Source organism: Pogona vitticeps, chromosome 2 (assembly GCF_051106095.1).
Source record: "Pogona vitticeps strain Pit_001003342236 chromosome 2, PviZW2.1, whole genome shotgun sequence".
Taxonomy (NCBI): Eukaryota; Metazoa; Chordata; class Lepidosauria; order Squamata; family Agamidae; genus Pogona; species Pogona vitticeps.
In genome coordinates this window covers 33,220,281-33,240,625 of record NC_135784.1, presented here as the reverse complement: position 1 = coordinate 33,240,625, position 20,345 = coordinate 33,220,281, and the positions used below count along the sequence as shown (strand labels likewise).

At 43.8% G+C, this 20,345-nt stretch overlaps 1 protein-coding gene and 1 long non-coding RNA gene across 7 annotated transcripts in view; one reads left to right on the top strand and one right to left on the bottom strand.

The window, feature by feature from the left end:
• The first annotated feature begins 88 nt into the window (after positions 1–88).
• On the top strand, positions 89–14,198 carry LOC110087267 (uncharacterized). 6 transcript variants are annotated; one of them, XM_020808819.3, is made up of 6 exons: positions 223–844; positions 3,239–3,299; positions 3,423–3,504; positions 6,410–6,613; positions 7,904–8,083; positions 9,880–14,198. In XM_020808819.3, exons 2-6 carry the CDS (start codon positions 3,270–3,272, stop codon positions 13,113–13,115), a joined length of 3,732 nt encoding a protein of 1,243 aa, XP_020664478.3. In that variant the 5' UTR covers positions 223–844; positions 3,239–3,269; the 3' UTR covers positions 13,116–14,198. The 6 variants fall into 6 exon arrangements, with proteins under 6 accessions (XP_072845330.2, XP_020664478.3, XP_078244867.1 ...); XM_020808818.3 differs by having other exon boundaries at positions 231–626; XM_072989229.2 differs by lacking the exons at positions 223–844; positions 7,904–8,083 and adding an exon at positions 89–189.
• The window catches only part of LOC144587607 (uncharacterized), a 21,978-nt gene continuing 8,174 nt past the window's right edge, over positions 6,542–20,345 (bottom strand). Inside the window, exon 2 of the long non-coding RNA XR_013542766.1 lies at positions 6,542–6,759. This is a non-coding gene — a long non-coding RNA (uncharacterized LOC144587607). The remainder of the gene's footprint in view (positions 6,760–20,345) is intronic.

Below are 20,345 nucleotides of genomic sequence, written 5' to 3'. Positions count from 1 at the left end.
ATACTAAATCCTCTTAGGAAAAGGAACTGGAAACATAACAGGCCGCATAAAATTGCCTTTCAAATCTGTGTTCCCATTAGAGACTCTGGAATCGAGACGTATCATAGAGCACGGATGGAGGCGCAGGCTGAACCTTCGGGGTCCCGGAAGTTTTGGGGCTTCCCTTCCCAGAAGCCTTAGCCAGCCTGGGTAAGTGGTAAGGAACTATGGGAAGTGTAGTCTCTCAGGAACACCATCGATTCCCCCCTAGCCCTAAAATGAATGCTATTTCCCCACATAAAAGCGGAGGCAGACTAGGAAACGGCTCGAAGCGCTTGCCCCATTCATCCTTTGCCGCCAGAGGTCTCTGTAACCGGGTTCCTTCGGAGGGAGGGGAGGCTAGGCTTGCTGGCCTTCTCTTCCCTTCGCCGTCCCCATGTTGGGGGCTGAGCATTTTTAAGTTCAGATGCTGCTGCTGACTCCATTGTGATCCGGGATTCCAGCTCCTCCCTCCCGGCCGCCCTCTTTCCCTGCTTGATTTCTCCCTCTCTCTCTCTTTCTTTTTTTTTCTTCTAAGCAGGGGAAGGAAATTTGTCTTTCTTTTGTCTATACCTGCCGTGATGGGAGTTTTGCTGCAGAACTTAAAGGTGAGGGGGGGGCAGACTCCGGTTGGAACCGGACGCTGCTGCCATTTCTGCTGGAAAGACCTTCCACCCCCCCCCTTCTCGGGTAAAATGAATGGAGGGAGGCGGCGGCGGAAATGGGGCGGCAAAGGAATTGGGGGGGGGAAATGTCTTTTTTGCCAGATGCGCAGGCGGGAAGAGATCTGCTAGTGGGGCTGCAAAGCAGATCCCCCGCAGCCACGGTGGGTGAGGGGTCGTGGTGGGATAATTTTAAAGAAAAGGAGGATTTATTGGGGTGGGGGGGTAGGTTCCTGCAACTTTCCTGGGATTAGGCACCGATTTCTTTCTGCAGCGAGAGGGGAGGAGTATTCAAGCTCCATGACTGAGCCATGGGAAAAAAAGAGGGGGGGGGATCTGTCCGAAAATCCTGCCCCTCCTCAATCTCCTCTTTTGTGTGTGTGTGTCTGTTTTATGACTCGTTTGGGTGCCCCATGGGAACCGCCTGAAGATGAGGTCTTGCCGTTCTAAAAATGATTTTGTCGATTTTAATCTCACGCTCTGAATAAGCTTGGATGTGTAGGCCTTGAGCTCCGGTGTTAATGCTCTGCCCCCACCTCCTCCAAAACGGAGATCTGTGGCGATTCCTTAGTGGTGGGAGAAAATGCTTTGGATATGCTCAGAGGAACTCCACTGCTCCAGGCCCAGAGCCCTAATACAAATTTAAATACCTGGGATTCAGAGAAGTGGAGAGGAGGGAAGGAATGAATGGCCCACAGTGTCCCTGAGTATAATTATTGTTTTGTTATTGTTTGCTGTTGCCTTTCTTCTTTATTACTTATGCTCCCTGTATATACGTTTTACAGAGCCACAGAAAGCAAAATGCAGGTTTCTGCCTACAAGAACCCAAATTGAGTGTAGGATGTGAAAAAAGGGGGGAGAGCAGCAATCAAGGAAACAGTAAATGTCCACATATACTCCAAAATGCATGGTTGGTCAAGGCAGCCATGCTTTGGTTAGGACAGATCAGAATGTTGCCAGATAGGGAGAAAGGTTTAGAGTTCTCCAGAACGCTTCATCGGGCTGGACATCAAGCAGAGTGGAAGGTGGGAGGAAAAGCTGGCTTGATATTGAAGCAGCCACTTCTGCATTTAGTCACAGTTTTAAATTGGAGAGCTGGCTGAATGATTACAATTGGGCTCTGTGAGGTATTCTCATAATTCTATTGAAATAAAAGGGAGCCATGTGGTCAATACAAAATACAGATTTAAAAGTCGGCAATACCTTTATAGACCACTTGAAAACATCATACAAACTGCAAACTTTTGTAGATCAGGACCATCCACTTCATCAGGCATGTGAAGAACTTCAAAGTCCAAAAGTTCATGGCAAGATGGATTTCTCCAGGCATGTCTTTTTCTTATGTATTGCATAGGTTTCAGGTTGCAACAATGAATACCTGAGCAAAGAAGGAAACAATGGTCAGTCTTCCATTTTTTCCTCTTTTTTTCTTAATGAAAGCCAAGGATCAGTAAAATCTACCTCCAGTCTTAAACAAAACACACTGGGCTGGAGAAAATGTGTAGCCTCTAGCAGGCAAGAACTATATTTATTAATTCATTGATTCTTAATATTTCTCACCTTTTCTCCAAGGAATTCAAGGAAACAAAAAAAAAATCATTCTTGTCCCCTTTCCCCTCACAACCATAGAAAGTGGGCTATGCTAGGAGATATTAATATTGATAGGTGATGCAGTGAGCTTAATGGCTGAAGGGTGAGATTGAACCTGATTGTCTTGCTCCAGGGTAGGCAGCTACCCATCAGCCTCAATCATAGTGCAATGTGGGATTGTGGGAACTGCAGTCCAACCACATTTCAGGGGCCACATGTCTCCACCTCTGACCTATTTCCTCTCTACAGTTCCAGTATCTGCACCAGATTGATTCTCCAGCATGGGCTGCCAGCATATACACATTTGACATTGGGGTGAACCCTTTTGAGCACAGTAGGACTTCTCAGTAGGCATGAAAGGGACCGCACTGGGAGTTTGCTTCTCTTCCATCACAGTGTATTAAGATCGCAATTAAATGCAGAGTTTGCATGTTCAATAACAAACCCAAGAGTTCTAGAGAACTGGAAAGTCCCTCTGTTTTGTGACATTTTGACTTGTCCGTGCAAAAATATTTCAGATTTTGGAATTTTATTTTCAACACAGCCGTTTATTTACACAGGCTGTGCTTCAGAAGAGGGTAAAGGCTGACGGTTATGCCGAGGGTTTTAAAGGAATAGTTGGGTTTTAAAGAAGGAAAAAAGATGAGGACGGAGCAGGGAATGAATTGTGTAGGCTAGGTAGGAAGACTGGGTGTCCCTCAATAAGTTGTTTCCATTTTCTCTCAAAACATGCTTTCCAACACTAATGGAGGCCTTTGAAAGGAGAAAGATGATCCCTTTGAGAGAACCCTTTTGCCTGAAGGGATTCATGTGAAGATTCATTTCAAAGGGCCTAGTTGGAACCTTTGACTGAACATTGTTTAGGGCAGAGACTGTATCAGCAGAAAAGAGGCAGGAGCTTGAATCTCCCCCACCAGACATCTCATTTCTGTTTTTCCCCCTCAACTCTCCTACTTTACCCCATCTAGATCTTTTCCATGTGAAGACCAGCCCGCTTGGATGACAATGGCCAAAGCAGTATCAGCTCAGGTGAATAAGTAACAGCCTCCCTACACCCTGCCCTGAGGAGTTGTGCTGGAGGGTGGGGTGGGGAAGGAATTGGGTAGTTATTGTGTTCCCTGCCATTCTTTGAAACTTATCTCTGTCTTTCAGATAGAGCAGGATCTCTTGGCCTCTGATCAAGGAAGCCTCTACAGAGAAGTGATGCAAGAGAGCTACAACACCATTTTTATGGGTGAGATGGCCTCCCCCCCCTTCAAGTTCAAGATTTCATTTCTTTGGAGCTCCAAACATGTACAGGTTTTTGAGATGGTTTAACTTTAACACACTGGTTCTTAACCTTGGGTTACTCAGGAGTTTTGGACTGCAACTCCCAGAAGCCTTCACCACCAGCTGTCCTGACTGGGGTTTCTGGGAGTTGCAGTTCAAAAGCATCTGAGTAACAAAGGTTAAGAACCACTGCTTTAACATTTTAGAAGCAAAACATTGAAGTTGTGTGTGAGTGACACAGCTAAGGTGAAGAGTCACTGAGTTTGTCCACATCAGCAGTTACAGTTGTGCAGTTACGTAACGCCATGTGCTGCCTTGTCACATCTGACTTTCAGTGACCCTAATAGTGTCTTGAAGCTGGCTGGATAGTTCAGAGAATTAGGCATCTGGCTACAGAGCCAGAGGTTGGCAGTACAGTTCCCCGCTGTGCCTCCTGGACGAGCCAGCCTGGGTGGCCTTGGGCAAGCTGCTTCAGGATCCCCCCAGAGAAGGAAATGGAAAACCACTTCTGAGCACCCTCTACCTAGGAAAGCGGTAATTGACTTGACAGCCCACAATTATTTAATAATAGTTTTAGAACTGGAAGGGACCCTATGGATAATTAGGTCCAGCCTCTTTCAAGGAAACACAGTGAGAAATAACTCCCAACCGCTGGTTCTGCAGCCGGATACCTAAAGAACAGAGTTTTCAGGGCATGTTAAATATTTAAGGAGTGTTTTATCAGTGTCAATGTTAGAGATCAAGGATGGGCTGCCTGGTTCCCCCCCCCCCATGTTTTAGAATGAAAACTTCATAGGCCCCAGCCAGTATGATCAGTGGTTAGAGACTATGGTAGTTGCAGTGTGAAAAGCAAGCAGCCAATGAAATCTAGTTACAGAGCTAAGTGAAAGTATGTAGCACGTTGGCAAATATAAGTCCCTTTGAATTTGATTCAGTAGACAGTGGGAGTCAAGTCACATCATAAGAATCAGAACAGAGGTAGTTTGGAGCATCCCCATAAGATGACGAATCCAAAATGCCACAAAAGAAACTAATACTGGATTTGAGAATGCATTGTCCACTGCTATGTATTCTTATTTCTGTTGCATGACATGTAATTGTAGGCTTTAATCCAGGCCATTATGAAAAAAGATGGAAGCCTTTGAAATGTGATTTTTTTCAGAGGATGCTAGGGATTTATTGGATGGTGAAGGTGATCTGTGAAAAAAGTGTTATGGCAGAGGGTAAAGATAGGACATAAAATTCAGAAAGCTAGAATATTTTGACCATGTCATAAGAAAAGAAAGTACATATTGTTACAGCGGATCATTCAAGGTACATTAAAGAAGGGATGGAAGGAGAAAAACTTGCTGGCTAAACAACCTGCAAAGCCAGTTTGAATGCAATGCAGAATCATGGTTTAGAGTTGCTACATGCAAAGACAGCGTAACCATCATGATGTCCAACCTCTGGAAGAAGAGGAATGTGAAGAAGTGTAATAGTAAAATAAGAATACAGTTATAGTATGGGTATCAGGGTCCGTAGGCTGGAGGACATTCTTTTTCTGCTGGCTTCCAGAGGATGTCTCTTGTGGGAACACTATGCGAGATAAGATCATGACCTTTGGTCTGATCCAGCACATTTATTTTCATTATTATGCTTGCATTCTGACTGGCCCATCCAAAGGCATTCTCTATGGGGAGAATGGTAGCATGAAAAGAAAAGAAAAGGGAAAGGAATATAAAATATAAGAAACAAAAATATTGGGCCACAGCTTAAGCTTAAAGTATACATAGATATTAGGATTATTACTAGTTAAAGAAATAATAAGAATATATTTGCGAAGGCTTTCATGGTTGCTGTCCTCTGAAGATGCCGGCCACAGAGACTGTCGAAACGTCAGGAAAAACAACCTTCAGAACATGGCCAAAGAGCCCGAAAAACCCAGAACAACCAAAATAATAAGAAATTATTTTATTTTATTTAAAATATTTATATGTTCTGACTCCTGTCCTCTGAAGATGCCGGCCACAGAAACTGGCGAAACGTTAGGAAGAACAAACTTCAGAACACGGCCTAAGAGCCCGAAAAACCAACAAAAACCATATTTATATGTTGCTTTTCTCCTAAAGAATGGAAGGTGACATGCAGTATTAAATAAAACAAAGTTAAAAGCTAAAATTATAAATTATTACAATGTTAAAAAAGAATTAAGCAAATATATTAAAATACTGTAAAGAAGAGAAATATTAAAAGCACAAGTAATATAAGCACAATGCGATCCTAAGGACATTCATGTAATCGGTTTTTGTTTTTTTTAATGCCTCCCAGGCAATGTTATGGAAGAGGGAGACGCTTCCCTTCTTTTTTGTAATGTAAAAGAGGAGCAGTACCTCCACTGCAAGCCCATTTGCTCACCTGCATGGGATTCTTGGCTGTCAGTGGCCTGTGCTTACATACAACCTTGATTTGGGTAGGCCATCAAGTGGCTATACAACAGCCTTCTTGAGATGTGAATGCTAGAAAGGCAGAAGTTGTAAGAAAAATTGTATACTACTTATCATTTTCTTTTTTTAAAAATCTCAAAATCCTTTTGAATAGAAAAAAAATCAATAGAACCAATTCATTAAATGCTCAAACAGTAGAATATTTCATTAATATCATCAGGAATGGTCAACAAGGTTAACCTCCAGAAATACACTCTGGTATAGGAAGCAGGACATTCTTCTGCTTGTAAACACTGGACAGAAGAAAATGGCTTTTCTTTTCTTTTTTTCCTCCTCTTTTCTCATTGTCAGAAAAAGAAGAATGTTTCTGTAACTCATCTTGTTCTCCCTCCCTCCATCTCTCTCCCTCTCCCTCCCTCTCTTTCTCTCTCATTGTCATTTCAGCTTCTCCTCTTCAAACATCTGAACTGCTTGCCCATCTGGAAAGAAGGCAAGAGGCCTGGGATCCGGATCTCCAGAACTCCAGCGATCCTTCCACTGCTGAAGGGCTAGATAAACAAGGACTAAAAACCTGGACAGAGACAGGAAACTGGTGGAATTCCTACCGGAGTCCTGTGAGCGTGCCGAGTTCCGATTCATCTAGTTCAGGTAAAAGTTGCTTTTGAAATGCTGGATCTTCTCACAGCCTCCAGAACATCCTATATTTAGGGGTGGCTTCTGGATGCATGTTGGTTTTGGTGGAGGTAATGTTTTGTTGGTCAAATCCCATCTTAATTGGATGATGAGATGATCCCCTGAAAAAGCAGGACTTAATATTAATTGCAACTAATACGAAGTCCCATTAATTTCAGCAGGTCTCCTCTGTGCAAATATAATGTTGGAATTAGTTTGTTGCTGTTTACATTTTGTAGATGATTTTTTCCTGGGCGTGGGTGGGAGAACTCCTTCAGGACTTCTTATGCAAACTAAAACAAAAAAAGTTTAAAACATGACTTTAAAACACCCAATATATACCCATGCCATCAATAATAAGTCATAGGGATAATCAATTGACATAATGCCGATTGTTTTAAATTGCTAAATTACATGCCATCTAGTGTGCAGGAGTCTTTCATTTTCTTTATTCATATCATACCTTTGCACAGTTTAAAATTGTGGATCTATATAAAATGTAGGTGAAATTAAAAATGAATCAAAATGTTAAGATTTTTTTTTACCAGAAGCAGACTACTTCAATAGTGTTATCTCGGCCATTTACTAGACCTTCTTTGATCCATGTGGTGGGTCATAAATTGCACACACATACGTGCTGCATTGATTGAATTTCTCCACAGTCACAGAAAATTTGTCCTGTATCCAAGTAACCTCATTTTACTTTATTATTCTTTGATCTTCCTACTTCATTTTGAAGTCTATTAAGTGACCTCCAGTTAGAGTCTTTCCCTTGTGGGAGTAGGAAAAATTTGTGTAGGAGTAGAGAACTGTCTTAATTTGTTTGAATGTCTCTCAAGGTTCTGATGATTCTTGTGTACTCAACTGTTGGGATTTAGATATACATACACTCCCTACAACACTTAAATTCATACACACACCCCTGTATCGAATTTGCTCATGAGCTACCATATACGGTTGCAAGGTTTATGTATTTATGTTATTTATTTATATAATTTCTATGCCGTCTTTCTCCTATAGAGGGACTCAAAGGCAGCTCATAATACTTAAAATACAAGGAAAGTTAAAGGCACAATTCATTATTCTGTTTAAAAAGCAGTTAAACTTGGAAAAAAAATAATCCTTCGATAAACACTTTTCAAAAAACACTTAAAAAACACACATAAAAGACCCCAATATCCAAGATCTCAGGGCGAGTCCAGCTTAAATGTCCAATGTAGTTAAAAAGCCTGCTTAAAAGGAAACGTCTTTCCTTGTTGCCAAAAGGACAAGAAGGAGGGGACCAACCTAGCCTCCCAGAGGAGGGCATTCCACAACCTGGGAGCAGCCACAGAGAAGGCCCTCTCTTGCATTCCCACCAGACATGCCTGAGAGGGCAGTGGACCACGAGGAGGACCTCCCCTGAAGATCTTAGAGGAGTCGAGAAGGCTCATATGGGGAGTTATGGTAGGTATGTGAGAGGGAGTGACGTGCCAGCGTTGCTCACACAAAAGTCAAGTCCTCCTACTAGATTGTTTTAACTGTGGTTCTTAGACTAGATGGGCCGGTCATGGCTTGCTGTGTTGTGTCATGTGGTGTTCGCTTTATGTTATGTAAATGCACCCACCCTTGCAGCCGGTACTGGTACCCCGTGTCATTCTGTCACTGAATTTGGAGGGTTCATATTTGCTGTCCTGACTAATAGCCACCGATAGATCTCTCCTTCTCCAGGAATTTGTTCATTGAATTTAAAACACTCTTAAATTTGCAGCAGTCACCACTTTCTATAGTGATAGAGTCTCTTCGTTGGTTTGCCTGTCCGTTGTCTATTGCTGGTTAGTATTTCACAGGATGACACTGAGTTCAAGTATTATGAGAGACAGAAGAAAGTCAAATCTTTCTCCACAGCAAAGGGGGGGGGGACCCATATGAGATGGGGAGGCTTCCATGGCCCACATGACGACCATGTCCCCTACCCACACTGAACATCATTAGATTCTGGCAGAAATTGGAAGCAGTAAGTTGTAGTTACCTGCAGCGAGCTATTCTGTTTTCGGTAGTGAGCATACAAGAATGTTATGTTTTCTAATTCATTAGTATGAGAGGGAATGAAATTAAAGTAACTTTTAAAGTAAGATACTTTTAAAAGAATTTTAAACTGTTTTACAGGCATTTTGACAGCAGATTTTCATGCTTTCTGACATGTTCTTATCGGAACTGTTATTTTTAAAAGTAACAATAAACCAACAAGTAATCATAGAATTGCAGAACTGTAAAGTGGGAAGGTATCTCAAATGTGCAACTAGTCCAAACCTCTTTTCATACAAGAAATTTGTAGTGTAAGAAGTAATATGAACTGAAGCAAAAAATAAAATAAAAAATAAATTTTTTAAAAAAATATTTGAAAGAAAGAAAAAGCAAAGCATGCTGCTTATATACTGCCGGATAGCTCTTAAAGCACTCTTTGGGCGATTCACAAGTTAATTGTCAAGGCTACACGTTGTTCCCCTACCCACCCCAAGCGAGCTGGGTACTTAGTTTACTGACCTTGGAAGAAGGCTGGGTCATGCTTGAGCCGGCTACCTGGGATTGAGCCCCGGATCATGAGCACAGTTTTGGCTGCAGTACAGCCGTTTAACCACTGTGCCACAAAAAAGAACTATATACTTTTTTTAAAAAAAACTGCAGTAGGACCCGCATATTGGTGGGAAATTGGTTCTACAGTCTAGCTTGGATGCCTTGAAGCTACAGATACGAGTGAACAAGGGAGTAGAACATAGACCACAGCCCCTCCCCGTGTGTTGTATTATAGTGCTGTAGCAAACTGGATGAATGAAACCACCAATATCCTTCCCACAGATATGGGGGCCCTACTGCATAACCAGAAACAACTACTTTCCTCTTGCTTCCTAGCCTGAAGAAGGGGAAGGTGTGAAACATTTTCAACCAGTATCTTCCAATGCCAGCTGAGAGGTTAGCATATTACTCCCCTTCCTCACTGGATAGGAGACCAGGATGCAGGATAATCCCCACTATTGTTTCTGATAACATATCAGAGACATAACATATCAGAGACAATATGGGGATTTGTCACAACTTGGGTAACATTACAAAGTCCAGTCATGTACTCCCTGCTCATCTTTTAAAAACAAAACAAAACTGAACACAGAAATCCTTCCATTCAGGAATGGTGAGGCAACTTTCTTTAGTGCCCTCTATCCAGCCAGGTCAGAGAATGATCTTCTCTCTCCTTGTCCTGGCAGATGACGATTCAACCAGCGAGAAAGAAGAAGAAAGAAACGTTCAGCGGGAAAGCCCCAGGGTGGCCAAGCCCCGTGCAGCTCTCTTGGGTAAATGTGATGCCAGTCACTGGAAAGAAGAAGCTGGGAAGAGTTGGCATGGCCCGTTGCCGGGTGGCATTTGGCAAGCTGACCAAAATGACAGAGACTTTGTTCGAAACAGAAGCAGCCAGCAAAAAAACGAGTTGGGAGAAATCCAGCACGTATGCTGTGAATGCGGGAAGAGCTTCAGCAGGAAATCATCACTCAACCGGCATCTCAAAATCCACAGCGGAGAGAGACCTTACAAATGCTCCATCTGTGGCAAAAGTTTCCTGGAGAGGTCCAGGCTGACTATCCACACCCGAAGAGTGCACAATACAAAATCTCCTTCGGAAGGGGAACCCTACGAATGCTCAGACTGCGGCGAGATTTTGGCCACAAGAACCCTTTTCAGTGATCATCAGAGAATGCACACCGGTGAAATGACCTATCCGTGCCCTGACTGTGAGAAAAGCTACACAGAGGAGAGATACCTGGTGAGGCACCTGATGGCTGTACATTCAGGAGCCCATCTCTTTAAATGCCCTGATTGTGGGAGAGGCTTCATGAAGGAGAAAGAACTTGTGATGCATCAGTCCATGAACCACGTGGAGGACCATCGGTACTTGGGTCCTGACATCGGGGAGAATGAGCGGGAGAAATGGTCCCTAATGAAACACCAGAGGCTGCACGTGGGGGAGCTTTCTTGTCAGGGCCCACAATGCCACAAGAGCTATGGGGAGAACAAAGCCTCCACCCATTGTGGAGCAGATGAAACAGGGAAGCTTCTGGAACACCTAAAGCATGAAGCACACTTTGGAACAAATCTGTCTCATGCCATGGATAGAGGAGACGACACAGGGTATGTCTATATGTGCCCTGATTGTGGAAGAGGGTTCAGGAATGAGAAATGCTTTGCTAACCATAGAAGGATGCACATGCAAGAGCAACAGTATAAACAGGTAGTTGAAGGGAATGCCTTCAAAGAAGAAATGGCTGGAAATCAGGTCGTCCACATGAATTTGAAGTGCGAGACGTGCTTTGACTGTGGAAAGCCCATCTGTACCAATTCAGAGCTGGCCCTGCAGCCGAAGACCGAAGTGCAAGAAAATCTCCATCCCTGCCCTGATTGTGGGAAGATCTTCAGAGACACCCGATGCTTTGCTAACCATCAGCGAATGCATGCAAGTGAACCATCAGGAAACATCACCCATCATGAGGTCTTTGGGGAAGGAGAACTGCCTGCTGGCCAGCTGGAGACCTCTCTGAAGGAGAGGGGCTATGAATGCTCTAGCTGCAAGAGAGCCTACACGACTCATTATAACCTCAGGCGGCATCAGCAAATCCACCCAGAATGCAGATCCAACAAAAGCTGTAGCCAGGGGAAGGGGTTGGCCTGTAAAAGGTCCCTCACTGAGATCCAGAAGACTCAAGTCAAAGGGCCGCTCCATCAGCACAAATGCTCCTATTGTGGGAAAGTGTTCAAAGCAAAAAGCGTCCTCTATCGGCACCAGCAAATCCACATAAAAGGTAAGCCCTATAAATGCAATGTCTGTGGGAAAGCTTTTGCGCACAGATACACTCTCGCTCATCATCAGGAATCCCACATTGAAGAGAGACTCTATCAGCATAAATGCTCTTTCTGCAGGAAAGCGTTCAGAACCCAGTCATCGCTTCGTAGACACCAGCAGCTGCACATGGGTACCAAACCTTATTCATGCAGCATCTGTGGGAAAGCCTTTAGCTACAGATATGCCCTTACTCATCACCAGGAAATCCACGTGGAAGGGCAGTTCTACAAATGCACATTCTGTTGGAAATCCTTCCGCACCAATTATTCTCTCAACAGACACAAGCGCATCCACATGGACACAAGGTCTTATCAGTGTTCTGTCTGTGGGAAAGTTTTTGGGACCAAATATTCCCTCTTTAGGCATCAGGATATGCATGAGAAAAGAAATGCAAGTAATTTATCTGGTGTTGGAAAAGATTTTGGTGGCAGCTCAAATCTGGCTCAGGATCCAGCTGGTGGTGCAGAAAACAATTCTAACAATTGGTCTGGCAATTTGGCTCTTCCTGGACATCAAGAAGTCCAGAGGGAAGGAAAGGACCCTGAATGTTTGGAGAATGTAGGCGGCCCCACCTATGCTAAACCCGAGCCCACCCAGGTAAAAGAACATGCTGTTCTAAGGTCAGAGTGTGAGACAACCTTCACAGACAACTTGAAGCTTCCTAAAGACCAAGTTAGCCACATTAACGAACATGTTAATAAATGGTTTGAAAAATCAATGTCCTTTAAGCATCATGGACTTGACATGGGAGGAGATGCCCCTGGATGCTCTGGAAATGTGGGTGGCTCGACCCTTGCCGAACCTCAAAACAGACCCATGAAAGAAAATTACATGAAAGGTATGGAGGGCGACCAAACTTTCAGTGAAGGCACATTACCCACTAAAGACCAAGCTAGCTGTACAGGAGGGAATGTCAACCAGTGGATGGATGGTTCTGTCTCCTCAGGACATCAGGAGGTCCATACAGGAGAAAATCTTTCTGCGTGCTCTGAGAATGGAGGAAACTTTATTGCCAACTTAACTCTTACTAAGCATCAGAGCACCAACTTAGGAGAAAATTCTATGGAAAGGCTGGATGGGAGGAAAAACATCAAGAACAGCTCAAGCCACACCGGCTGTCAGAGAGTAATCAAGGACAAGAAAAGACATACCTGCTCTGACTGCGGGAAATCCTGCCGAGATAAATATTCTCTCACTAGGCATCAAAGAATCCACAGCTCAGAGAGGCCATATCAGTGCCATATATGTAACAAAACGTTCCGCCTCTCCAAAGACCTTGCAAGGCACCAGACCACCCACTCAGATCTTAGACCATATTTATGCACCGAATGTGGAAAATGCTTCAAGACGAAATCCGCCATTGTCAAACACCAGAAGGCCCACAAAGGGGAGAAGCCCTATTGCTGTTCTTACTGTGGCAAAAGGGTCACAACAAGCTCCATTCTTCGTTGTCACCTGAGAATCCACACCGGAGAAAGGCCGTACAAGTGTGCGGTGTGCGACAAAGGTTATATGACAGGGTCTTCCCTTAAAAAACATTTGGAGACACATTTTAAAAATGAACTCCGAGGCTCCCATGGTATAAATCAGGTTAATCAGATTTCTTAACGTGCCCCCTTTTCCTGCCCAGTGACTGTTTGGTGATGATACAGGACAATCCTTGTGGGTCTAAAAATGGCACTGTGGACCTCTCCATCTCATATACGTTTGGCTGCAGAAGGCCCTGGTTCTTCGTACAAGTGATAAGCTACCTCAGAAACTTGAATCTTGCTTCCCAGTCAGCCTCAAACCGCTCATGTGTTGTAGCTCAAGGGATGGATGGACTCCAGTGTGGTTCTTTCTTTTAGTCCCCTTTGTTTAGAATCCCTGAGCGGAGAGACATGGGCGCTGGGTAGGGCAGAAGAAAAGTAACAAAGGGAACACTGACTTGACCACAGTCTGCTTTGGCAAAAGAAAACATGTGTATGTGCATTTGTGTGTGTGCGTGTGTGTGTGTATAGGCACGTGTGCGTGTGCATGACAGTGCTAGGGGAATGATTATCCTGCCCATAAGGTCAAGTTGGCTGTCAAGCTTTGTAGCTATGAAGTACTAAGAGGTTGTTTAGCAGTCCTTTTGCCCAGTAGCTCCCTGGGACGGAGCAGCTTGCCAAGGCTCTACAAGCTGGCTCTTTCCCTGGGAGATAGTGAAGAGTTGAACCCTCAGCTCCCATAAGACCCCAACTCACTGAGCTATCCAGCCAACTGATTAATCCTGTATTTCTTCTTAAGCATCACCTCAGGAGGCAGCAGTGCTAATAAGTATTTAATCTGGCAAGCATCATGTGATGTTAAAATTAAGAGTAGTAACTCTTAATTCGGAGCTCTGTTTTTATCATTTGGAACATGTATATGCCAGGGGGAAAAAAGCCAGAAGAGAAGTATTATCTTAAACGTGTACACAGCTTCTGTAGCAAAGCCCTGCAAGGAGTGCCAAGGAGGCTGTGTCTGCAATGCTCAATTTTTTTACACTACACATGGACCTGACGTGCAGGATTGTTAAGAATAGTTGTCATCCCCTGTCTGTGCTCAGCAAGAATTCAACAAACCCAGGCTTCTTGCATGGACATTTTTGTGTCTTCACCTGTTTTATAGGAAACAAGGCAACCAGGTGTTTTAACTCCTTAACAGTGTTTATAAATCCTTTGTTGTCAACATCTGTTTTTCTAGATTTTGTATTGGAGGGGTGGGTGGAAAGAAGCATATGAGTGCACTATAAGCTTGTTCCCACATGACGATTATAATATCTAGCCTCAAAAAAGAAAAATGAATGGCATGAGCAGTCGTTGTACAATATGTCTGGACATAGTAAGACCAGCCTGAAATGGTACTAGTGTCCTCCCCTAGACCATGGACTTCCCCTGCCAAGAATCATATTTTTTTCCCGACTCCCAGAACCTTGCAGTCAGCATGGCAGTGCCCATCCTGTCTATGGGGTTTTGAGGATAGCAGGTCAACAAGGTAAAATTCCCCATCTCTGCACCTTGTTTACAAGGGAGGTGAAAAAGACTCCTGGGGGGAAAAGTAGGCTGACCTCAGGTGTGCCTACGCTGAGGTAAAAGAAGCAGCACATCTAAATAAGGCTGATGGGAGCGAAAGGTTAGTGGTGGGCTGCTGTCTTCTGAAATGATTGTGGGTGAGAATGGGGAACCTTTAAATAATTTGGTGCATAGGTTCTTCAGCTCCATAAAACTGGCCACATTGGGTTTTCCATCTATGCTGTGTAAAGAATTACAAATACACAGGAGGGCCAAGGTTTCTCCATCTATTCTGTGAAGGGTAATAGCCCTGTGTTTAGACGTTAACAACATGAAAATAGTTCGGGTGATGGATCTCGCAGTGGCAACATCATGTAGTAAAGCCTAGAATCGGGGTTTGCTATCTGGATTTCCATGCCCTGCTCTTCTGTGGGCGGAAGTATGGAAAACTTCAGCGTCCTCAACACTGCATCAGAGTTATTGATATAATCAAAACCTTGCTGTCTTGTTTTTGTGCACATTTTAAAGCCAGACTTACTCCCCTGAGCCCTAGCAGGCCTGTCCTTTAGCAGAATTCAGAGTGCTAGAAAATTGAGGCAGTGAACATTGAGTACAAGTCCTAAAATGGCAGGCCTCCTGGGATATATGTGTGAATAGGCCAAGGCAGTTCTGTAACATCATGATGCTGGCGTTTTTTAAGTCTGTTGGGGTTTTTTTAAAAATAATGAGCAAGGAAGCTTGTGTTTAACAGAAGATTCTTTGCTTGTTTCAATTTGTTTTTTCCTGCTCCGTGTTGGTACAAAATAGCCTCAAAATGCCTATAGCAGCTTCTACATAAAATGAGACGCAGGCAAGAAACAGAAGGGATGGAGAGCACAAGGTGAAGTGTATCATTGCTTCTAAGTAGCATGAAAGTTTGCCGTTCCAGAAGAGAGCAACATTTGCGTTTCACAGCGTATCCACAATTGATAAGGAATCCGTTAGGGACAGAATACTCCGAAACCACAAGGCTGAGCAACTACGGCCCTACAGATTTTGGACTGCAGTTGCCATGCTTCCTCAACAGAGATGCAACATGCCACTCTCCATAGTGGGCTAGGTGTTCTGGGCATTGTAATCTAACAAAGTACCCATTTCCATCTTGGTTTCTCACCATTGGCTATGCTGGCTAGTTCTTTTATATGTGCCATCAAGTCAGAACCGACCTAAAGCGACTATAATAGGGCTTTCAAGCTAAGTGAGATATTTAAGGAGTGGTTTTACCAGTTCAACCACAAAAATGTTAGAACTGCAGAGCTGGAATCATTGGGTCCAGCCCCTGTCATGGAGGCACAGAGGGAAATCAAACTCCCAATCTCTGGCTTCACAGCCAGAGACCTAAACTAGCGAGCTATCTAGCAGTTCTGTTCTCCCAGGGAGTTTCCCTGGCCAAGCTAGGATTCAGACCCAGGTCTGCTGAGTGGTAGTTCATTATTCATGTCCACTGCACCTCACCAGTAGCAGACCAACATTTCTGGGGCCCTGAAACTTGAACTGTTGTGGGGGGGAGGCTTTGCAACTAGCAATGATGTCTGGGTAATCTTATTTTACTTATTTATTTTATATCCCGCCTATCTGGTCAGTTACGACCACTCTAGACGACTAATCGTCATCTTCAGTGGGGTTGTTCCATTACAGATCAGCACAATTTTTAAAAAATGGGACTGAAGTAATTTCGGGAGGCCACACCAGGATTAGGGGTCCTGAAGCTTAAGCTTCATTGGTTTTGTAGAAGATTTGCCCCTGCAGCTCACAGGGAGTTCTAGACCAACAAAGAGCCATAGCTGTTTGCCTCTCCTTTTAACAGCTGCACTGCAGAGAGCCAATTCAGTAGGTGGCATTTCCCCATTAATGTGTCTTTGTGTAAGAATTATGCATCAGCTGGTGTTCTGTCCAACCTTTTGCTGCTGCAACAGGGTGGAGGGGTTATGTTGGATTTTTTTATTTAGGCACCCAAGTGATAACTTACAAGTTGACCAAATCCTAAACGCCAGAATGGAAATCCAGTATCATTTGGTGAAGAATGAGATCTGTGTGATTCCTGGGATGGGTGATGATGGCAGCCTGTCAAAATCTTTCACCTTCAATCAGTCCAATCACGTCGAGCATACATAGGGAAAGCCTGGCTTTCTGCCTCTGTCAGCTCCGCAGCTCTGGACTGTTTCTGAAGCCATGCTAAACTCCTCCTCCTCTGATCTACAAATGGGTTTTCCTGGGAGAAGGGAAAAAAGTTGCTGTTTCACAGAGCCTCCCAAATCAGCAATTTGTGTGTCAAATAGGTTGTTGCCGATCCTTTGCAGTGTTTTAATGCACAAACCAGAATTGACACTTTGGGGGAGGGCAGGGCAGGGTGGACTTAAATTCTTAGATTAATTTTTAAACATACAGTCCCCCCCCCCTTGCATCCACTACTTACAGCTCATTTTTTTAAAATCCAAACATTTGTGTGCCCTTTTTTGTACGTTTTTCATGCGCCATACAAGAACAACGGACACCTTATCAAGATAATTGATAAAATGAAGATACAAGCAGAACAGTGCAGTAAATCAGCAGGCCAGAAAATTAATACTTTCTCTGAATCTGTTTTGCAAATCATCACTCTTAAGTCTATTGTGTTTTCCTGTACATGTAGATAGCACGTAGGGTTAAGTGGTTTCCGAGTGCAAGTGCTTGTTTGACCTATAAAACCCTAAACATTGGGACAACTTGTAGACTGGGAGGAGGGCACCTTAAGCCAACATTTAATGGATAGTACAGTCCTGAAAGGACAGCAACTAAACACTAAAAAGACACAGATCATGACTACTGAAGCACAGCTTTTATGTAGACACTTGAAAGAATTGAAAATGTTAAAGATTTTCTATAGGTTCAATCATCATTCCAAATGGAGACTTGCAAGCAAGAAATCGAAAGAAGACTGAAACTTGAAAGGGCATTAATGAAGGAACTAGAAAAGATCATAAGGATGTGTCACTGGAGTCAAGGCCAGGATCATTTCACTATTATACTATATTCCCAATTACTATGTACAGATTTGAAAGCTGACACAGAAAAAAATGATTCATTTGAAATGTGCTGGAGAAGCGCTTTGTGGACACTCTTGACTGCCGGAAAGATGAACAAATGTATCCTAGATCAAATCAAGCCTGAATTTGTTCCATAGACAAAAATGATGAAACTGAGTCTGCCCTATTTGGGGCACATCACAAGAAGGCAGGATTCTCTGGAAAAGACAATAACATTGTCAAAGGTGGAAGGCAGCAGGAAAAGAGGCGGCCCAAATATGAGATGGATTGACTCCATTAAATAACCCGGTTAGGTTAGGCATCCTTCAGTCTCGAAAGACTATGGTGATGTGCTCTGAATGGAGGACTTGGAGCAGCATCTAGTGTGGCTGAGAAGGCCAATTCGAGAGTGACAATCCCTTCCACACTGAAGACAAATCTAATCTGTCCCCTGTCCAGCTCCCTGGTTTTGCTACTTTTGTGACTTCCTCTTTGCCTCAGCCTGCTGGACAAGGGTCTCTTCAAAATGGGAGAGGCCATGATGCACTGCCTGCCTCCAGGCTGAACGGTCAGATGTCAGGGTTTCCCATCTGTTGAGGTCTATTCTTAAGGCCTTCAGATCCCACTTGCAGATATCCTTGTATCGCAGCTGTGGTCTCCCTCTGGGGCGATTTCCCTGCACTAATTCTCCATACAGGAGATCTTTTGGAATCCGACCATCAGTCATTCTCACGACATGCCCAAGCCAATGTAGACGTCGCTGTTTCAGTAATGTATCATCTCGTAGTCTAGTCTTTTAGTCGTGTCCGACTCTTCGTGACCCCCATGGACCAGAGCACGCCAGGCCCTCCTATCTTCCACTGCCTCCCGGAGTTCTGTCAATTTCATGTTGGTTGCTTCGCAGACACTGTCCAGCCATCTCATTCTCTGTCGACCCCTTCTCCTCTTGCCGTCACACTTTCCTAACATCAAGGTCTTTTCCAACGAGTCTTCTCTTCTCATCAGATGGCCAAAGTACTGGAGCCTCAGCTTCAGGATCTGTCCTTCCAGTGAGCACTCAGGGTTGATTTCCTTTCAAATTGATAGGTTTGTTCTTCTTGCAGTCCAGGGGACTCTCAAGAGCCTCCTCCAGCACCACAATTCAAAGGCATCAATTCTTCGGCGGTCTGCTTTCTTTATGGTCCAGCTCTCACATCCATACATCACAACAGGAAAAACCATAGCTTTGACTATTCGGACTTTTGTTGGCAAGGTGATGTGTCTGCTTTTTAAGATGCTGTCAAGGTTTGTCATCGCTTTCCTCCCCAGAAGCAGGCGTCTTTTAATTTCGTGGCTGCTGTCTCCATCTGCAGTGATCATAGATCCCAAGAAAGTAAAATCTGTCACTGCTTCCATATCTTCCCCTTCTATTTGCCAGGAGGTGATGGGACCAGTGGCTATTATCTTAGTTTTTTTGATGTTGAGTTTTAGGCCGTTTTTTGCACTCTCCTCTTTCACCCTCATTACAAGGTTCTTTAATTCCTCCTCACTTTCTGCCATCAGAGTGGTATCATCTGCATATCTGAGACTGTTGATATTTCAAATACAAGGGGGGGCTGACAAGTATCGAGCCTTACCCAGAAAAAATTGAACTAGGAAGCTATAAATTGCAGGGTGTATTGGCCAATTTGTCTGTATTCAATGCTGCAAAAATCAACTACCTATGATTTTAACTTATCTTTCATGTTCAGGTCCAAAGTGAACATGGCGGCACCTCCAGAAAAGTTCAGTGTGGAAGAGCATAGGACCATAATCAAGTTCCTGTTTTTCCAAGGGAAAGGTACAAAGCAGATCCATGATGAAATGTCACAAACTATGGGTGACAGTGGCCCTTCATATGCAACAGTTAAACGTTAGGTTGTCAATTTTAAAATTGGCCATTTTGGTGTGGAAAGTGAGAAACCCAGTGGAAATTTCTGTCTCTGTGCCTGCAAATATGAAAGTCATCCATCACATGACCATGGAGGACTGCCGAATATCAGCCAAAAGTATTGCTACATATCTGAGAATATCACGAGAGAGTTGGTGCCATTATCCACAGTGACCACTTGGAAATGAGAAAGCTGGCAGCAAAGTGGATCCCCAAACTTTTGACAACCGAACAAAAGAGGAAATGTGTGGAGTCATCGGTGGCTGTTTTGGAACATTTTGCAAGAAATGAGTCAGATTTCTTGGGCAAACTGGTAACTGGTGATGAGACATGGATCTACTGTTATGATTCTGAGACAAAGGAACAGTCTAAGGAATGGAGGCATAGTGGTTCCCCCAGGCCAAAGAAGTTCCAAGTGCAAAGGTCAGTGCAGAAGCAAATGGCAACAGTTTTTTGGAATAAGAAGGGAGTTCTGCTGGTGGACTACCCCAACAGGGTTCAGCCATCAATGTAAAATATTACTGTGCTTTATTTATGAAGTTGAGGCAAAACATCAAGGAAAAACACTGAGGAAAGCTCTCCAAAGGTGTCATCCTTTTGCATGACAACACATCGTCACACTGCAGGTGAAACAATGACAAAACTGACCTCCTTAGGCTTTCAAGTGATGCCCCATCCACCCTATGTTCCCCACCTGGCTCCTTCTCTTACTGTATCTGTTCCCCAAACTCAAAAAACATATAAAGGGACAATTTGGGAGTGTTCTGGAGGCAACTGATGCTTCAAAAGAGTGGTTACACCAGCAGTCGGAAGAATTTTATTAGCAGGGACTTAAGAAGCTGCAGGACAGATGTTGCAAGTGCATTGACTT

Bases quoted from the DNA above. Each gene is read 5' to 3' on its own strand.
- LOC110087267 (XM_020808819.3), top strand. From the start codon at position 3,270: ATGACAATGGCCAAAGCAGTATCAGCTCAG. The intron at 3,300-3,422 runs GTGAATAAGTAA...TCTGTCTTTCAG, and splicing joins CCAAAGCAGTATCAGCTCAG to ATAGAGCAGGATCTCTTGGC. The intron at 3,505-6,409 runs GTGAGATGGCCT...TTGTCATTTCAG, and splicing joins CTACAACACCATTTTTATGG to CTTCTCCTCTTCAAACATCT.